This window comes from Protopterus annectens, chromosome 3.part0, assembly GCF_019279795.1.
Source record: "Protopterus annectens isolate FY-2018-M chromosome 3.part0, PAN1.0, whole genome shotgun sequence".
Lineage (NCBI taxonomy): Eukaryota > Metazoa > Chordata > Ceratodontiformes > Protopteridae > Protopterus > Protopterus annectens.
In genome coordinates, this window is record NC_056731.1 from 1,911,141,472 (window position 1) to 1,911,161,914 (window position 20,443).

At 42.1% G+C, this 20,443-nt stretch overlaps 1 protein-coding gene across 1 annotated transcript in view; it reads right to left on the bottom strand.

Moving 5' to 3' along the window:
• E2F5 (E2F transcription factor 5) overlaps positions 1 to 20,443 on the bottom strand; it is a 600,996-nt gene that overhangs the window by 188,047 nt on the left and 392,506 nt on the right. Inside the window, exon 6 of the mRNA XM_044065996.1 lies at positions 6,263 to 6,527. Within this exon, the coding sequence (XP_043921931.1) occupies positions 6,263 to 6,527 (265 nt within the window). The remainder of the gene's footprint in view (positions 1 to 6,262; positions 6,528 to 20,443) is intronic.

Genomic DNA, 20,443 nt, shown 5'->3' on the forward strand with positions numbered 1-20,443 from the left:
CACAAAACAACAGCCTAGTTAACTATGAACCTGCTTCAGCATCTAGCCAATGCCACGACTGCCACCTGGTTAATTGCAAGAAAATTATTACATCTTCAACTTCTGGCTGCAGAAGACTCAACAATGTAGTTGGTAAACTCAAATGCTCTGGTTTACTATTACAGTGATCCTCTTCAAAGAAGATGCACCTTAAACACACCTATATTTCATCTGGGAAAGATTATTGTAATAGTAATGCACAATATTTGGGTAGATTCCCAGGTAGAGTTATACAGCCAAGCATGGAAGGTGAATGGTTATAGGATCTCATAAAACATGACCATGTCAAAACTGGTCCTACCTCTGCACCCCTAAACGGTGTGTACCTCCTAGCTGATCTGCTTTCCTAAAGGACATGATAGTTTTGTCAAGATAGTAACTTGAGTTGCCTCTGTACATCTAGAGTATAAAGAATCCATTCTCCCTAGTTCCAAGGGTCTGAATAAAATATCAGGAGAATGATGGCTTTATTCACAGTAATCTCCAAAACAAGTGTGCGCATAAATGAAGGACTTGTTCTTAATGAGATCCCATCTCTCACACACCATGAGACCTCGCAACCCAGATACTCTTCTTGCAGAATTCAGAGCAATAAGAAGTACAGTCTTCCATATAGAATCTTAAATCCATTTCATGAGCTGGTTCAAAGGGAGACATGGTTAACTTTTACCAGCACAAAGTTAAGCTCCCCAGGAAGGACCAAATCTGTTTTCTAGGAGGCCTAATATGTAAACCCTCCCTTGAGAAACTATTTTACCAAAACAGAGAAGTGGAAGATCCCTTGGTAGACATGCGGAAATAGTTGCAAGATTTACCTTGACAGGAATAAGATAGGCCAGAGGAAAGTAACTCACACAAATATCTCAGAATCAGTGGTATACAAACCCTGATGGGACCCTGGCTGTTGGCTAAGGGTGTAGCCAGGCATACTCCTTGTACTCTGAGTACATTTTTTTCTAAGCATCATATCAATGTGGATTTTTCAGGTCATATTACACCTACAACTGTCTAAAACAACAGAAGCAATATTGCTAATCTAAAAAATAACATTTTCAATAGTTTTTGGGGAACAGCTGAAAATTTTACTTACATTTATAAAGTGCTTGGGGCAGCATTTTTGACAGATGTGCACATTTTTAAGTGTTAGGTGTCTAAGGGCTTGTGAGTACAAAATGGAATTTGCTTGTTATACCCGTTGCTGGCTAGGCACCAGCTAGAAAATCTCTTCCACTTGTTAATATAAGATTTCCTAGTAGCATGTTTTCTTGACTCCTTTAATACCAAATACAAGTCCTCATGAAAATGGTGTCTAAAAGACATCAAAACTAAATCATCCACACAATTAGCTGAAGTTGTTTGAGAATGTGGTGCATCAAACTCCCATTGTCTTGCGAGAGTAGGTCCAGTCTATAAGCAAGCTTGTGGAACTCGCCCTTGGCTAATTCTATAAGAAGGGAGAACCAGTATTGTCTGGGCTAAGGTAATCACCATAATGATTTTTGGAGAGTCCTTCTGAATATTCAGAATTACCCTGTGTATGAGAGAAAAGGGCAGAAATGCACAAGGGAATGAAAATGCATCTATTTTCCAGGCTTGCTTGCATGAAGCCCTGGATTTGAACGTGTTCACTTGTCTGTTTTGAAAGGAAGCAAATAGATCCATTTAAGGTGCTTCCCACAAGTGAACCAATTTCTGGATGGCAACCTCATTCAGTTTCCATTCATAATGGTCTGTCTTGGTCCTGCTTAGTTTGTCTGTAACCATATTTTGCTCAGACAGGGTTTCTTGTGTTAAGGAATGCTGTAGGGCTATCACCCAAGCCATCATAGCCAGCCTGCACAGAGGGTAAGCTCTGATGCCTCGCTGTTTACATACCACAACATTGTGGTACTGTCTACAATCACCTGTAGAGGTTCAGGGGACTATAGTTGATGAGATTAAAGCATGGATCACAGCCAACATCTCTGACATGACTTTGGTTTGTCTGAAGAATACAGGCCCTACATCACCACCACCTTGTAACTGCTCCACAAGCAGTCTGAGGCATTGTGGTTATTTTTTTCATGTCTAGGCCTGGCAAGTTGAACCATGAGACTCATAGAAGCTATGAACCCCGGGATCCTGAGAAATTATCTTGCAGAAGTTCAACAATGAATGCAGAAGTTCACGAAAGTTTCCAAATAAAAGTCCACCTTCTCCTGTGTAAGAAAAGCCTTTTGTTATGAGGTGTCTAAAAAGTAGCCCCAAAATACTATCCTGTGTGGCAAAGTCAGACAGGATTTTTGCACATTTATCTGAAATCCCTAACTGGTAAGAAAATTAAAACCCCATGTTAAGGACTTTTGACATCTGGGAAAAATACTCTGCAAATAAGTTATCTAAATAAGGAAATATGTGAATTCCAAGTCAGCACTGAGCTATCACTGGAGAGACACTTTGTAATACCCCTGGGGCTGTAATAAGCCCAAGGGTAATGTAGAGGACTAATCATGTGACAAGACACAGAATCTGACAGATTTCCTGATGCCTACCTGTACGGAAATATAATAATATCATTCTTTAAATCTAATGTTCACATACAGATTGAGAAATAAAATGAAAGATCTTTTTTGGAACTTGAAACAGACACATTCTGGAATAGAAACCTTTGCCCCTTTAAACTAACAGCACTGGTTCTATGACTCTTAGGTCGAGCAAGTGTTGAAGTACCTGAAGAAAAAAACTAGTTTGAAAGGTGGGGAAGAAATCTCCCTGAAAGGAGGTATTTGTACCTAGTGCCAACTGTAAATCCCCTGAGCCACTTTTAATACCCATGAATCCAAAACAATCTGCTTCCAAAGGGAAAACAGAGAGTTCCTGGGATACATTTTGAGAGGGAGGAGCAGAAGGGGTAGAAAATTGGTTCAAATTCTGGTATAGTCATTCTGAAGCATCGTTAGACCATCCCTTTTTCTGGATTGGATCCTTGTTTCTTATTTTTCTTATTATTCCTCTCCTGCCATCCTTCTTTTGTCAGGGATTGTTTATTTTGTTTTTTTAAAGGAAAAGAGGATTTGGCAGAATTATAAAGGTGGCTCGAAAAATCATACATACTCCCTAAATTAATTTCCCTCTTTCATCAAATAGTTTTGAAGACCTGAACAGCAGAAGGGTCAGACAAAATCACCTTACATAAACATAATTCAACATTAATTCCATCAGCAAATGTTTGGTTATGTATCCAGGCATACTTCCTCAAAAAAGCAGCAGCAGCAGTGGTGGCCTTAGACACAGCATCTGTACAATCATATACACTCTTCAAAGCAGGTTTATTCACAACTATTAAAAATAGTGGAATTCAGAAAGGGGCGATCTTCTGAAAGATGTTTGGCAGAGGACTCCCTCAAACTGCCTATACAAAACAGAGTAAGCTTCCATATACGTGCCTGATGAAGAATTCTGTAAGCTCAAATGGAAGAAAAAAATCTCTTTCCAAACATGTCCAATAACCTGTTCTTTGTCCAGAAGGGGCACAGTTAGTATTTATCAACAGTTTGTTATTGCTGGTGAAGGTGAAAGGTAGAGATCTGATCTAAGATGAGAAAACAAAATGTGTTTTGGGGACTGAAGGTTGTGTCAATATTATTACAGGCGGCATTATATGCATCCTTCAAGGCTGACGAAAAAGATGGGATGAGTATAGAATGAGATATATCCACTTGTAACATATCATAACATCTTCTCAGTTCAGAGGGAACATCTACTTGTTCCCTCAAAAACACCTCATTCATACTGGAAATAGTCAGAGAAAAGAAAACTCATCCCAAATGGGGTGGGTGAGGACCAAGCTGCTGAAGAATCAAACATTTGGGACTGAGAACCTTCAGGAGAAGAAGCTTCACCTTTGCCCATGTCAGAATCCTCTGACAAATTTCCTTCATGAATTTCCTTACTAACATTTCCATCAAGTATGGATTTCTGAGCACCAAGTTTTTACAGCTTGTAAAAATTGCTTACCTACATTAAGAAAATCATCTTTATAAACAGACATCATGTCTTCAGATGAACAGTGTCTAACCCTTTTGTCTTTCTTTACAGAGAACACCCTAGAAGACAGACTAGGAGATATCACTTCAACCCTGATAAGAAATCTCTTTCCCTGGCTACCCAAAGAAGAATCTTGCGTAGTCTCTCCAAGACCCAAAGGAAATGGTTCTACCATTTTTAAAATGGATAACAGCACAACCAAAAGGACAATGCTGACCTCTGACACATGATGGCTGAAAAGACTTCACCAGAGGAACCTGGAGAAGTAAGGGAGTAGTACAAGGAACTACAGATGGCCACTGTAGGATCACTCACCAATGGCTGAGGCACTGATTGAGCCCGCAGTGACAGCAAGGGCTCTTATTTGTTTTTTCTTCTTAGGTACAATGGAAGAAGAGCCAGCAGGACCAGCATAAGTAGCCATGCTGCAGCTGAGGAAGAGGACTGAAAGCTGGTAAGCTGTGCTTGAATGAGTCGGTCTTAAAATAAGTTGTTAAAGTGTTCACAAGCAGAAAACACGCGCGCGCGCACACACACACACACACACACACACACACACACACACACACACACACACACACACACACACACTTCTCCACATAGTCCCTTTTTGTATAAAAGCATAAGAAAAAACACAAGAAATCCTGTCAGAAACACTTATCCATAATGCAAGTGGTCATAAAGCACATACAAGCACTAAACACATCAAAAGCATTTTCTGGCCTGTAAAAATACCTTCCAATCCTTAAAATCATACAAATAGGTAAACAGTCCACAAAAGCAATGCATATTTATCACAGAAATAGCTCCACAAATTAAAAAAATAAGCCCTTAATAAACAAATGTCCATGTTATGAAACTTCTGATATTGTGAAAAAAATACCAGGATTCCTAAAGGGGAAATATCACATTTAATCACAAAAAAAAACAAACAAACAAACATATATTTCTTAAAAGGACAAAAAAATCTGTGGGGAGGGAGTCTCCTGTGGGGACTTATCTGCCAGAAAAAAAAGCTTGATGTTTGAGTGCTGCTCCTGTGAAGCCTCAGAGCTGCTTCTTGAGGCAGCAAGAAAATACTGAACATTACTTCACTGACTGGCAATTTACTTCCACTGTGATGCTCAATCAGCAGTCACAGCAAATGTATTGGAGGAAGACAGAGCTTTGTGAAGCTGGCCAGTTGCTGTATCCTAGGCAGGATACAACTCATACTAGCCTGTTCGTTTCCTATAATAGAATGATGCACATCTGTTCTTTTTTCACAACAGATACAGACACAGTTTTACTCTCCAGTGCTCCATCATGCAAAACACATTATGAAACATTACCATACATAAAAATATACTGAATACTTATGTACTGCCAGCAACATAAATTTTACACTAAATTCTTGAGGCAGTACGAAAAAAATTTAAGATAACTTCACCATGACTGCTGATTTGCTTCCACTGGGCTGTCCCAAAGTGTGTGTGTGTGTGTGGGGGGGGGGGGGGGGAGGAGCTTTATGAAGTTGGATGGTTGCTGTAGCCTAGTCAGTATGCAACTCATACAGCCTAAAGGTGACTGCAACAGTGAGAATGATGAACATTTGCTCTTCCTTCACTATAGATACAGACACAGTTTACCTCCTCCAATGCTCCGTCATGCAAAAAATGTTGTGAAACATCACCATACACAAAGAAAACTACAATGAATGCTTATTTACTGCCAGCAATGTAAACTTTAAAATTTTTAAAGAGAATTTAGCATAAATTATAAAGAACACTGTGAACGGTCTCCAGCAGTTTGTCATCTGACAACAAGAACTCATTAGAACCTTCTCCAGGCTGCATTTTTTGCCTCTGACAGACACACTCATAGCTCAATCATCTGTCAGGAAGGTAGAACTACTGCTGGTTAGATTTAGGCCAAAAGGCCTTTCTCTATAAAGGGTTACTTCCTAGTCTTAACGGTGAAGAAAAACTCATTGAATTTTCATGTCAATAATTACAGAAGCAAAAGTACTCTGACAGAATTATCTAGCACTACCTACCTACCATGACAAAATTTTCAAGAATTATCCATATAAAACATTTTGAAATCTTTTCTGGATTCATATTATACCCATTACGCTGTTACAGCCATTTTATCTTTCATTCAAGTATTTCACAGTAATTATTGCTACCCTACAAAGATGTTAATACCAAAAACTTACCAGCCTGTGTACCAACAAATGATCTGTGCTTTGTATGCAAATCTTGAACACAGGTGTGTTCAGCTGGATGTCTTACTGGTGGAGGTGTCCTTGGTGAAGCCAGTGGAGATGATGCTGGAGACGGTGCTTGAGCTAAATCATCAGGTGGAGGGACTGGAAACACCACAGGCTTTGCAGAATCTGATTCCTTATTAATCAGAAGCACATGGATTGGTCCTGAACGACTCTTAAGACTGATTTGATACTTCTTTTGTCCGCAGTGACCCTTTAAATAATCAAAGACATAATGATTTCTTCCATACCTGCAGATCTTTAAATGAAGATTTTCCATGGAGTTGCAAAGAAGCACACCCTTGGTATCATGACTATCGAGACATTTAAACTACAGCCTATGTTTTACAGATATTAACAAGTATTCTTCTTCACTGAAATAAACACAAATTCCAATAATCATCAGCACAGAAGTTGCTGCAAAACAAAGTTAACAACGAAAACTCTATGTTGCAAGAGGCAAATTTTACATAAAGCCAGTAAAACTGCCAAACTGTGGGGGAAATCAAAGAATATAAACAAAACACAGAAGCCATGAACCCTGGTTTTACCTCCAAGAAGTGATATGACTGACCATGATACCATGCCATGATTGAATCTGTAGAAATGTGCAATCCAGCTGATCCCTGAATGCTGTTTGCTGACTCAGTCAGATTTTGTCAATGAAACTTAATATAAAAAAAAAAGAACAGTTATGGAAGAATTTACCACAGCAGTAGATGTCCTACTGATCACTATTGCAGTATTCATAACAGATGAATTTTCATACTCTGATGTCTGGCTGGGGTACCAAAGTTTCCCAAGGGAGTACATCTAACCCATGATCTCAGCTCATGAGTGCTGGGGTATAAAGGTGGACGTACACACAAGTTCCTCAGACTATCTCTAAGCCAGAGGCCTGAAGACAACTGACAGAGGACATCGGTCAGCTAGGAGGAGTGTAGCTCAAATAGGTAAGGAAACTCCCCCGTGAGAAGGACATATGTGCAGTCCATTAACAAGTGAGGAGAGGTGAAGGAGGGAGGGAAAGAATACTGCACTAGTGATCAGTACGGCAGCTACTGTTATGGCAAATTCATACAAAGCTGTAATATGTTTTACCTGAAATCATTGTTACAGTTATCGTAACCGATGGGGGATTCCCAGAACTGAAGTGAGGAGGAAAAGGGGTGGATGGCTAATGTGAAGATAAACTGTGCAGAAGACCAAACAGGACTGATCTAGCAAAGGCAGCCCTGGATCTGGAGACGGTCTCAGTTTTGTAGTGCTTGGTGAAGGTTTACACAGAGGGCCAAGTGGCAGCTTCCAAGATGGACCTGGCATCAACACCCTTGTGGAAGGTGCCAGAAGTGGCCACTGCCCAAGTAGAATGTGCTTTAGGGCAGGAAGGCAATGATTTACCATGTTATAAGTAGCAGAAGGAAATGGCCTTTTGATATCCAGGATCCAATAGTTTGCTTTGAGACTGGTTGAGCCAACCTGCTATTCATGAAAGAAACAAAAAGTTGGTCAGTTTTTCTGATGGTCTTTGCTTTGTCCAAGTAGAGCCTCAGCTGTCTGAATGCCTACAGTGTATCTTTCTCCCCATTTTGAGGACTGGGAAAGAAGGTAGGCAGATGGATGGCTTGTTTGAGGGACAGCTCATTCACTACCGTAGGCATGAAAGAAGGACTGGCCCTAAGATTTACCCTCTCCTGTGGAAAACGAGCAAGGGAGGAACAGCCATGAGTGCATGGAGTTCAGACACTCCATGTGCAGAGGTTAGATCTAAAAGGACAGTTTTCCATGTGCAGAATTTTAGGATGGCAGATTATGCTGGCTCAAAAGGGGGCAAAATGAGCTTTTCCAGAACAAAGTTAAGATCCTACAGTGGAGTATTTTTTTTCTTGGATGCTTAATGTGCAAGCCTCCTTTCAGGAAGGGTTTGACATCTGTCCTGCACATAAGGGGGCATCAAGAGGCAAACGGACGCTGATGACTGACAGATTGAGTTTAATGGATGAGTAAGCCAAACCAAAATACACAAGTTCAGAGGTATTGGAGTACACTGGGGACCTCTGATAAGAGTGGTTCCTGTCTGTGTTTGTGGAACCAAATGGAAAACTTTTTCCACTTGGTTGCGTGTTATTTTCTGGTAGTAGTTTTCCCTGTTCTTGTAAAACCTGTACCACTACCTCTGAGAATAGCTGTCTTTTAGGAATCAGAATATTATCATTCACATAGTGAGACTGAGAGAAAGTAGGCCGAGAAGTAAAAGCCGACATTTTCTGTTGAGTGATTAGGTCTGGTTGTTTCAGAATTTTCCAGCAGCTTCCCTTGGACAGGTGGAACAAGATGTGAAACAAACGTCTTGGCCAGAAAAGGGCCAGGAGCAGGAATTTTGGAGTGTCCTTCTGGATTTTTATTAGGACTCTTGGAAGAAGTAGAAGTGCAGGGTAGGCATAGAGGAACCTCCCTGGCCACTGAAAGGAAAAGGTGTCTGCCCTCCAGGCTAAGTGAGATGGGGTCCTGGTGCAGAACAGAGGAAGCTGGTGATGTTCTGGAAATGCAAAGAAGTCTATCTGCAGCATACTCCAGCAGCGCATGATTGTTTGAAAACCTGTCTGTTCAGAATCAATTTGTGGGGGGTCCTTCAGGCCCCTGTTTAAAAAGTCTGCCAACACACTGCCTTGAGAGGGAATGTATACTGCTGTGAGGATCATGTTCAATTAAGCGGCCAGCTGCCAAGCCTCCTGTGCCAACCTGCATAAGGGAGTAGAACCTTGCTTGTTTATATACCACATCACTGTGGTGCTGCTTGTGTAAACCAAGAGTGTGCCTGGTTTCTATAGGTGCAGGAAAAAACAAAAAGGATGGCTGGAAAAAGTCATGGAAAAGCCACAATTTCTACTGGTGTGAGAAAGTCTGCAGAGCTTGCAGAACTCCAATTTCTTTCAGGTTAATATGTTCCTTCATGAGAGAAGATGGTCACTTCCCACTGTACTTTGTGGGATCCTGCCCAGGCCCCCCAAGCCCTGTCTGAGACATCTATGTGAAGAACTTAGCTGTGAGGGGCTGGGGTGAAAGGAAGACCTGGGTTGAGGGGAACCTGTTTCTACCACCAAAGTACCACCTTCTTGAAGCAGTGCAGCAGAAGGATCATCACATCCAAAGGGTGTGAAGTGTTGGGATCACCCTGATATCAGGTACCACTGAATTTTCCTCATCTATAGTGTGGCTAGGGGAAACACTGGGATAGAAGCAGCCATGAATCCCAGACCCCTGATGATCTCCCTTGCAGTACAGTGAGTCACAGAGTTTAGGGTTTCAAAGAAGCTTAAAAGACTGAGGACTTCTTCCTAATGAAGAAAGACATGCATTCTAGGTGCTGTAAAAAGACCAAATGGCAAAGCAGTAAACTAAAAATATGATGAGCCAAGGAAGAACCTGAGGAATTTCCTACTAGAAGGACCAATGGACATGTGAAGATAGACATACTTGGGGTCTAGGGACACCAAAAAGGCCTGAGCAAGAATGAAAGGCAGGAAGGTGTGGAGAGAGGCATTTTTAAAGCAGGAATGTGCTTAGCAGGGAGAGATCCAAGATGGGTTTCCATTGTCCTTTCTTCCTTGGTACTAGAAAGATTCATGAGTAAAAATATTTTCCTTTAGAGGACAAAGGTACTTTTTCTATGGTGCCCTGTGCTACTAAGTTTTGAATAATGAGAACAAGCAAAGGGAGCTGTTTTGAGTGGTGGAAGAGGAAATCCTTTTAGAGAGGGGGTGCTTTCCCATTACATGGCATAGCCCTCTTTCATAATACTCCGAACCCACTTGTCTGTGGTTACTGCTTCCTAAAAGGAGGGAGTGAGTCTTTTTGATACAAGGATGAAGGGGAGGGGTAGAGTGGAAGATAGTCCCAGGGTTTTGCTTCCAAAGGGAGGCCTCTCCAAAGGTGATTCCCTCTGTGGTTTGCCTGGAAATCTTTTTTTTCTTGGTGTTTTTCATTTGTGACAGGACCTAGGGTCCCTCTTATCAAATGAAGGAGGTTTGGTTGGGTAATTCTTAAGATATCTTGGGACTGTAGAGAGAAGAATTTGTCTATCTTTCATAGTCTTGCTTTGTTCTAGTAGGGCTTTAAAAAGCCTGGCAGCATGTGGTCTAAATGGGAGTTCTTTTTCCACAAGGGAATCTAGGATTTTAGATTTGAAGTCTTCAGACTCCTAAAAAAACAATGCCTGCATTTTCTGTGGAGGTTCAGGAAAGCTAATCTACCACCCTCCATCCTTATTACCTTCTACAGGTGTGCCATAGAAAGCATCCTAACAAGCAACTTAATGGTGTGGTAAGGGGGAGGTTCAGTTCCAGATCAAAAAGCCCTACAGAGGGTGGTGAAGGTTGCTGAGAAAATAACAGGCTCAACTTCCCAGCAATACATGGTCTAGATATGACACGTTGCTACAAGAGGGCCACAAAAATAGCCAGTGATCCTACACACCTTGCCTATGGTCTGTTTACAAGCTTGTCGTCTGGCAGACGATACCACAGCATGTGCTGTAAAACAACCAGGTTCAGGACCAGTTTCTTCCCACTGGTGATTATGTTCTTGAACTCTGAAAGCACTCTAAGGAATGCTGGTCATTGACGAGGTCTTGTGTCAGTCAACCATTATGGTGCAATATAAACTGAGATGCTTGCTCACAGATATCTGTTTACAATTTCAATCAAGTGCAATATTTATTTAACATTTACTTATTGGGAAAGTCTGACTTGGGACGAAGCCAATTTTCTGCAGATGCCCAGAGAGAAATGCTCCAGACGCATGTCTTTGAAATGTGGGAGGAAACTGCAGGGAGGACATGCAAACTCTGTACAGAAGGCACTCCAGCAGAGAATCGAACTGGAGAACCTCTTGCTGTGAGGCAACAATGCTACCATTGCACCACTGTGCCCTCAATATTTATTTGCTAGCTAGTCTAACATCAGAAAATAAGTATTCAATAAATAAATGTGCAATAATCAATCACTCAGCTGCTAAAAACTGTAGACATAATAATTTATAGTAGTATGCAGTAAAATAACAGTCTAACAATCCTATGTATGTTGCATGTGCTGTATGTAACTTATATGTGTGTAATTGTCATCTCAATATTGAGCCTCATGCATGTACTTTAATTTAGGTTACCCTTATGGAATCTAAATGACAAAGTTCACTTTGACATTTGATTTCAGGAATAGGCTGACTCTGCAGCCGTGCATATCCACTGATCACTGAGCCTGTGGCAGCAGCCCTGGCCACAGCATCAAAGCTGCATTTGAAGCTGTGTCAGACTATTTGTGTAGCTTGGGACAGTACTGTTTGCAATTGCTACTGAGAATCCGCAATCTGAGGTTCTGTCATGAGCTTATACACAGACTATAGCACAGGCACAGCAGGTATTAATCACTTTTGTCTGGAAGTTAACAACTCTGAATGCTAAAGTGAAAGAGGTGTAGACCTTCTTACCTCACCTATCCATGGCCCTGCTCTCCTTGTCTGTGGGGAAGGCATTAGCACATGGGAGGAGCTTGGATGGCTTATCTGAGGTGAGAGAAAAAGTAGGGTCAGCCACAGGATTTTTATACAGTTATTTTAGCTCATCAGGAACATTATAAAATTTGTCTGGTCTTTTAGGAGCAGGAGGCTGAGAATCAGGTGTTGAAGTAGAGTGAAAAGCATCCTGATATGCCTCCAGCACTGGGGGGGGGGGGGGGGGCAGATGAAGGGGATGGTGTGCCCATCTACAGGAGGCTGTAGTATCTCTTTTGTACATCAGAGATTTACTCTAATTGCCATTCAGTGTCTCATGTTTTAAATGGTTTCTCCTAAGGAAGCCTCTTCCAATGAAGAATTGCCTGAAGAAAGCTATTCTGGAGAGTGCTGTTGTGAAGAGTAATCCAGTGAATGATTAAAGTCTGGCTTTGGTTTCCCCTGTGAGGTGGGAAAGTCTAAACAGTGCTTTTGTGGTGTGGATTGAGTTAGCTGGGTCACAAAAGAAGGGGACTTCAGGGATATGATAGCTTTAAATAAGCCTTGAATGAAATCAATCCTTTCTTTTTCTCTAGAAGCTGTAGGGGACCATGACATGCTTAGTTTTCTGTTTTTACTTTTTGGGTGTGACATCTGTTTATACAAGTCTTGGTGGTTCACAGCCTTGGCACATTTCAATCAGCGTAGCAGGGACCTCTTCCCATACAAGGATCTGAGGGATTCCATTCAGGCCCTCCGAAATAAGCCACAGTTTGTCTGAGGTGTTTGCAGTATCTGCAAGGCCTCAGGGGCCATACTAGCCTCTGATGAGGTCTTCATAGAACACTTAGCTGTTGGACTGCAAATCGTCTTGGGGTCTCCTGAGTTTTTTCTTAGGGGAAAGGGCAATATCAAAAGAGGGGAATGCTATCTTAGATTGCACCAAGTATTTTAATCTTGGAGTTTCAAGGAAGGTATTACGAGTGGAAAGTCTAGACCTGAGGGGTTTTAGAAACAAATGACTGACAGATTGAACAGATTTGTAGTCATGTTCTTGGCCTAGGCAAAAAAGGCACTTAAGTGTGCAAGTCCTTGTATGGGATCAGCCAACTGCACTTGCACTTACCCCTCCTGACATATAACAAATTTTAAACACAGTCTAAGAAATAATAAAGGATGTTTCCCCAATGGTGCACTTATCTGACAATGAACAAGTAAAGCAACAGTACCAATGACCAAATGTGGATCAGTGCGACATATGTATGACTTGCATTTGGGCTGGCAGTTAGTCTAAGCAACTTATGCGTGCATTCACCTTCATACCCAGACACACAGAAGATGATGTCACATGTCAGATGCAAGCCCTCAGGAAAGTAAAGTTTTGGTATCCCCGTCGAATGTCAAAGGATATCTGCTACGAATAATGCAACAGTGACATCAGTCAGGACAGCCTATTATACTCACTAAAATGCCACAAACCACTATGAAATGCCATACTGCACCCTAATCTGGTCAGAAGTTTAACCCTGCAGTTTCTTTTTCAGTACTCCTGGTCCAGCATACTCTATTTACGGACAATACACCAACTTATTCTTACTTGTATATACTTTTAGAGCTATCCCTGCTCAGTTGTGGGATTCAAAATGGGGAGACCTCCTAACTGAAACTGCAACATCAAAATGTCGGCTGAAAGGGGCCCAGACACTCCTAAGGGCAACAGCTAGAGATGCTGAAATATCTCTGTAGACATCACAGTAGTGATCTACTACTGAAGACTTTCCAAGTCAAGACTGGCCATTTTTTCTTGACAGTATACCTGCTGCATTAGCCAGAACTGCTTACACAGGCTAAAAAGCATTACTGGCTAGTACAAGTACCATGTATAACATGTGCTGCCAAATGCGCACTTTATTTCTTTGGAATCACAAAACACAACCCCCCCCCCCATTTTGGGAATTCTAATGGTATGCAAATGGATAAATTACACAATGAATACTGAAACACTGTGAAAACAACTAAAACTGTTCACAATAAACACGCACACTGAGAAGCTTCGGGATAGTGAGTGGTGAGTGAGTCCTTAATGCCCTAAAAGCTTCTCTCTTATAAATATGTTATTATGGTGAGTGTATCATACAAACTCACTACCTAACGTCTGATGCATCACTTGGACAGTAACCCATAACATATAGGACTATTACAAAGTAATTTATATTCAAAGGGAGGCTGGTGGCTATAAGATCCCCGGCAAGAGAACTGTGCTGCAAACTAGTCCTTCCTTCGGACTGGAAATCTTTTGTTAATGCTTGTACATTAGTCCAAACTGATGTGTCCAGTATATCACACACATGGGTATTCTGGAAATATGGAGCAAAAATGGTAGGAGCCTTACCAGGGTATTTTCAGAGTTTTCCTTCATTTATTGTAGCAAAATGTACTAAGGTGCACTAGCCACTAAAATGGTTTGGTTAGTTAAGGGGAAGCCTGCCTTTGATAAACAAACAAACCCTAACATTATTTTATCTTCTCCAAGCATCATCTCAATTGTGTAAAGACATCCTTGGTATAAAGCAACATGTATTCACCTTGTCACACTTAGGTTGGGAAGCTCCAAGGACAGAACGGCTTCATTCAAGCAAACAGAAGCTACTGAATTAGGCAACTTGGAAGGATCACTCTTACCCATTTCCCTGACACTACTGAAGATGGTGTAGTTTAAAGCACATTAAGAAGAATCCTAGATCTGCAGAGATTAAAGTACTGTCAGCCCCCCCCCCCCCAAAAAAGAAAAAGATTAAGAGGGACAGTACAGTTGTGTACACCTACCATAAATGTAGATGTTCGAGTGTATTCACTGTTGCAGTCATTACATTTGGGTTATCCTGCTTGCAGGTCGCCCTCAGTCGGCCTGAATTCCAAAGTCTTGGGTCTTGCATCGGTTGCTGTCGCCTCTTCCCTGACGTCAGGTCGTCAGGAGTATAAAAGATGCAGCCGACGCCATTTTATTCAGTTTTTCTTGCCCCAGATGTCAGGTGCCCCCAAAAGGGTAGGCTAAAATTATGTAAATAAAACATACATGTACCAAAATAAGCTTTACCTTCATCTATAAGCAAATATACCACCTAGGTTGTATAGGTTAGAGAAGTAAAGATAAATTCCAGCAAAAATAAGGGGGGTGGCAGGTGGGTAACCTGGACTGCAACAGTGAATACACTCGAACATCTACATTTATGGTAAGTGTACACAACTGTACTATGTTCTTTGTGTTCCACTGTTGCAGTCATTACATTTGGGTTGAGTCCCAAAGCTATGGTTGGGGGGTCTGGAGCTAAACAGCATTAGGAGCGGTTATGAGGCCCTGCAGAACTGCAGTGGCAAAGCCTGCCCTGGATTTAGAGTAAAGAGGCAGATTGTAATGTTTTGTAAAGGTATGCACTGAACTCCAAGTAGCAGCCTCTAAAATGTCTTTGGTTGGTACTCCCCTGAGAAAGGCGGCAGAAGTGGCTGACACACTGGTTGAATGCGGCCTAATGCCTTTAGGCACTGGTTTGCCATGCTGTGAGTAGCAGAAACGAATGCAGTGACCTATCCACTTTGAAATAGTCTACTTGGAGATAGCCTTTCCTTGTGATGCTGTGGCATATGCCACTAATAATTGTTCTGGTTTTCTGAAAACTTTAGTTTTGTCCAAGTAAAATCTAAGTTGTCTGTGTACGTCCAAAGTATGCAGAATTTTCTCCCCCTTGTTCTGTGGATTTGGATAAAAAGTTGGCAAATCAATTGTTTGGTTAAGGGCTACACTGGATACCACCTTAGGCATAAATGTAGGGTTTGTTCTCAGAGAGACCCTGTCTGGATAAAAAATGATAAAGGGTTCCACAGCCATGAGAGCCTGTAGCTCTGAAACTCGTCTTGCAGAAGTTATTGCTAGGAGCAGAGCTGTTTTCTAAGATAAGAACTTTAAATCCGCAATAGCCGCTGGCTCAAAAGGAGGTAAGGTGGAGTTTTTTCCAAGACATAATTGAGGTCCCATGCAGGTATCGGCGTTCTCCTAGGAGGCCTTAAGTTTTTGACTCCTCTGAGGTACTGCCTTAATAAAGGATGAGAAAAGAGTGGTGGTTCTGTATTGTAATGAGCCAAAATGGCAGAGGCATGGATTTTAATTGATGAAAAATAGACCTTTGTCCAGCATCTCAGTTAAGTATTGCAAAATCTGAGGAATATTTGGGACAGCTGTATCAGTTCCTTGAGCTTGGTTCCAAGCACAAAATCGCTTCCATTTCCCAGCATATAATTTTCTAGTACTAGGCCTTCTGGCTTCTAAAATGACATCCATCACAGCTTTACTGAGAGTTGTGGTTTGTATGGCTAATTTATCAGCCATGCTGCCAGGTTTAGGGTCCTGAATTGGCTGTGCAGAATCTGATTGTTTTGCTGGGACAGTAAATGAGGTTGGGCATTGGGACAAGTTCCTTAAGATCGGATACCAGTACTGGCGTGGCCAGTCTGGGGCAATCAATCATTTTTGGTTTCTCCTGCCAGACCTTTAGGAGTACCTTGGGGAGGAGAGGCAGTGGAGGAATGGTATATACTGATAGGTTTCTCCAGCTGAAAGATAAGGCGTCCACTTTCCAAGCTTGTCTGTGATAAGTCCTTGTGCCGAATCTTTTTAGTTGATTGTTCTGAGGGGAGGCAAATAGATCTATGTCCGGGCGTCCTCATTTCTTTGTTATCATGCTGAAGGCTTGTGGATCCAGGTGCCACTCGTGGGGATCCATGAGGTTTCTGCTTAGTTCGTCTGCCAGAGTATTTTCCTTTCCTGGCAGGAATTGTGCCTGCAGATGAACTTGGTAAGTCAATGCTGTGTCCCATAAAGCCATGGCTTGTCTGCACAGGGGATAAGAATGAGTGCCTCCCTGCTTATGTACCACACGACCGTGGTGTTGTCTGTCTTTATCAGTAGTTGTCCTGGATGAAGTAGGTCCTTGAAGGCTGTCAGGGCATTTTGAACAGCTAGCATCTCTTTTTGATTGATATGTAGATGCTTTTGGCTTGTGGACCAGGGGCCCTGAATGCATCTTCCTGCCATGTAAGCCCCCCAGGCATAATCTGAAGCATCCGTCGTTAGTGTCTGACTGGCTGGGGGTAGTGAGAATGGCTGTCCCTCGTTTTGGTGACAAGCCTTTGTCCACCATCGAAACTCCTGTTGTAGGCAGGGAATTAGAGTCATCATAGTTTCCAGACTGTGGCAATGTTGTGTCCAGACACTTTTTAGGTACCATTGAATTTTCCTCATATGCAGTCTTGCATATGGAATTAGTAAGATGCAGGATGCCATGAAGCCCAAAGCCTGCAGAAATTTTCTTGCAGATAACTGGGCCTTTGTTGCCATTTCCTTGAAATAGGTTGTCAGTTCCCTTTGTTTGTCTGGAGTGAGATAAGCCATCTGGGCAGTTGTATTTAAGCTTGCACCCAGGAATATTATCTCTTGAGAGGGCACTAGTTTTGATTTCTTTTTGTTGACTGTGTACCCTAGGCATGTTAAAAGTCTCATCACAATAGTCAGATGCTGTAGAAGAATGTCCTTGTTCTCTGCTTGTATGAGGCAGTTGTCCAAGTAAGGATATATTTGTATTCCTCTTTGTCTGCAGTAAGCAATTACTGGTGCCAGGCACTTTGTGAAGACCCTGGGCACAGTAGATAAGCCAAAGGGCAGTGCAGAGAATTGGTAATTCTTTGAGCCATCCTTGAATCTGAGGTATCTTTTGCATGATTGTCTGATTGGGACATGCAGGTATGCCTCTTTTAGGTCTAAAGTCATGAGCCAAGCCTTGCTGCCCAGCATGGGCAGAAGCTGCTGCAAGGTTAACATCTTGAATTTTGGTATATCCAGGAAAGTGTTTAGAATAGATAGGTCTAGTATTGGTCTTCATGCTTTGTCCTTTCTGGGTACCAACAGTCGAGTAAAATCCCTGTCCCTGCTCTTGCTGTGGCACTTGTTGAATAGCCCTCATGTCCATGAGGGCTGCGACTTGTTTTTGAGCCTTTACCCATTGATTTTTTGGCAGGTCTGGCCAACCGTTTGCCCTTGGCAGGTTATGGAAATGAAATTTGTAGCCTTGTGACACTATGTCTAGAACCCATTTGTCCTGGGTAATAATGTGCCATTTTTGAGTAAAAAGTGCGAGTTTTCCCCCTAAGGGTGCTGCCAGATAAGTGCTTGGCGCAGGCAGGGGGAAGTCATTGGGACTGTTTCCTGTATGATTGTGCTTTGTCTTCTCCACCTTTGGAGGTAGAAGCACTCCACTGCTTAGGCCAGTAGGATCCTTGCGGATGTGATCTGCCTCTAGGGCATCTGGATCTGCCCCTTTGAGGTCTGTCTGAGACTGGAAAGGACCAATTCTTTGTAGGCCAGTGTCTGCTAAATCTAGGTGGCTGTACCTGTAAGAAATCCTTGACCGTTTGCATAGATTTAGCTTTGTCCTCCATTTTCTTTAACACCTCTTCTGCCTTAACACCAAACAAGGTATCATGTTGTAAAGGAGCATCTAATAATTTTGCTTTAACATGGTCAGGCAGATTTTGTTCCTTTAACCAAACATGCCTCCTAATGACAGAACCCGTAACAGCGGCCCTGCAGGAGGCCTCCAGAGAATCAAAACCAGATTGCAAAGTATGCTTCCCAACTTGTTCAGCTGCATGCAATAAATCCTGCATTTCTTTGTTTTGTGCACATTCAGAATTTGCCATCATTTTCTGTTTAAGCAGTGTCATGATATATTGCTGATATTTGAGCATATGAAACTGGCAATTTAAAGCCCTTATAGCCAAAGTAGCAGATGTGTAAATCTTTTTTCCCCATCTATCCAGTGCCCTAGAATCCCTGTCAGAGGGGGTAGGATTTTTTACAGTAGAAGCCTTGACCCCTTTTGAACCCTGAGAAATAGTTTCTGGGTCTGCAGAAGGGTTTTTAAAAAGGAATTTATGAGAGTCAAGGACCCTGTAGTATCTGTCCGGCTTAACAGGAGCTGGAGGTAGAGAGTCAGGGGTCAGACTAGACTCCGAGAACACATCATCTACAATGTCCAACACAGGTGGAATAGCTAGAGGCCTGTGTTGAGGTAGTAAAAGGAAGTCTCTGAGCCTTTTCTTAGATTCTGAAAAATCTTGGCTCTCCCAGTGGAAGTGCTCCCTCATGGTATGCAAGGTTTCCCCAAAAGAGTAGTCCTCAAGAGGAGAAGCTGAAGGAATTGATTCTTCAGCATCAGAATCCTCATAGGGGGAAAGAGAATATTCCTGATCAGAAGAGGAATCAGAAGAAATGGAAACCTGATTTGAAGATTCATAGTCTGTCTCTTGCCTAGGCCTCTTATCAGGAGGGGGATGGGAACCCCTGATCAAGGTAATTAAGTCTTCAGCCATTTTGAGCATTTGGGCATGGAGGCCTGTTATTGTGACTGCTGAACTTGTTTCTTTGCCTTTAAAGGTGTTTTATAGTCTTTGAAGTCGGTTTAATATACAATTGTTTAGGTCTGAATACACCCTCAGAAGCAGATGCCTGCTCAGCGGCTCCAGACCCATCTGAAGGAATAATCTCAGAGACTTCCATATCTTGAGTTTCCAGCGGCCTGGCCGACTCCACGTGGGAGTTGGTAGCGGCCTGTGACTCTAAAGTAGCGGGCGTCAGGGGCTGCAAAAGCACTTCACTGTGAACCGGCGACTTGCTTAGGAGAAGCTTCGTCGTCAGTTTTGGACCTTGGTTGCCTGTCTTTTTCTTTACGTTTTTTGTGAACTCCGGTAGTCGGATGGCTATCCGACGACATTGTATAATTAAATCTTCGTCCAAAATAGCTTAATGCAAAATCGTACCGACGCTTAATAGTGCGTTGGTTAAATCTAGCACAAAACCTACAACTAGCAACGTCGTGGTCAGGACCTAGGCAAGGAATACAGTAAGAATGAAAGTCCTTATGAGGTATTTGCTTCCCACAAGAAATACAATTATTAACTTTTTCTGACATCGGTCTGGAGCAAGAAAAAGGTTTCCCCAATGGGGTACTTAGCTTTTAATGAAGACTTCGGATCTGAAATTCGAACACGAAAATCTCAGGAGTCGGCCGACCGGCACTTGCAAACTGCTTCTGCTTCGGGCACCACCCGGCAAGAAAGACTGAATAAAATGGCGTCGGCTGCATCTTTTATACCCCTGACAACCTGACGTCAGGGAAGAGGCGACAGCAACCGACGCAAGACCCAAGACTTTGGAATTCAGGCCAACTGAGGGCAACCTGCAAGCAGGATAACCCAAATGTAATGACTGCAACAGTGAAACACGAAGAACATCTAATGTTACCTTTTCTAGCATAAAATTCAAATCAAAAGTAAGAAGCTGTTCACAAACTGGTGGGCTATACTGCAACACTCCTTCAAGGAAAATTTTACTAATATATACGGGGGTAGGTTTTCAAGCAGACAAGAAACTATTGCTAAATACTCCTTTACTAATAAGACCATCCTGAGTCAAGAAGATTAACCAGAGAAGTCAGCAATTTACTGACAGGACATAAAAAATAAAAAAAAGACAAACAAGACATGTTAAAAGTATCAGCTGATCAATGAGGGGACCATCACTGATGGGCCTGT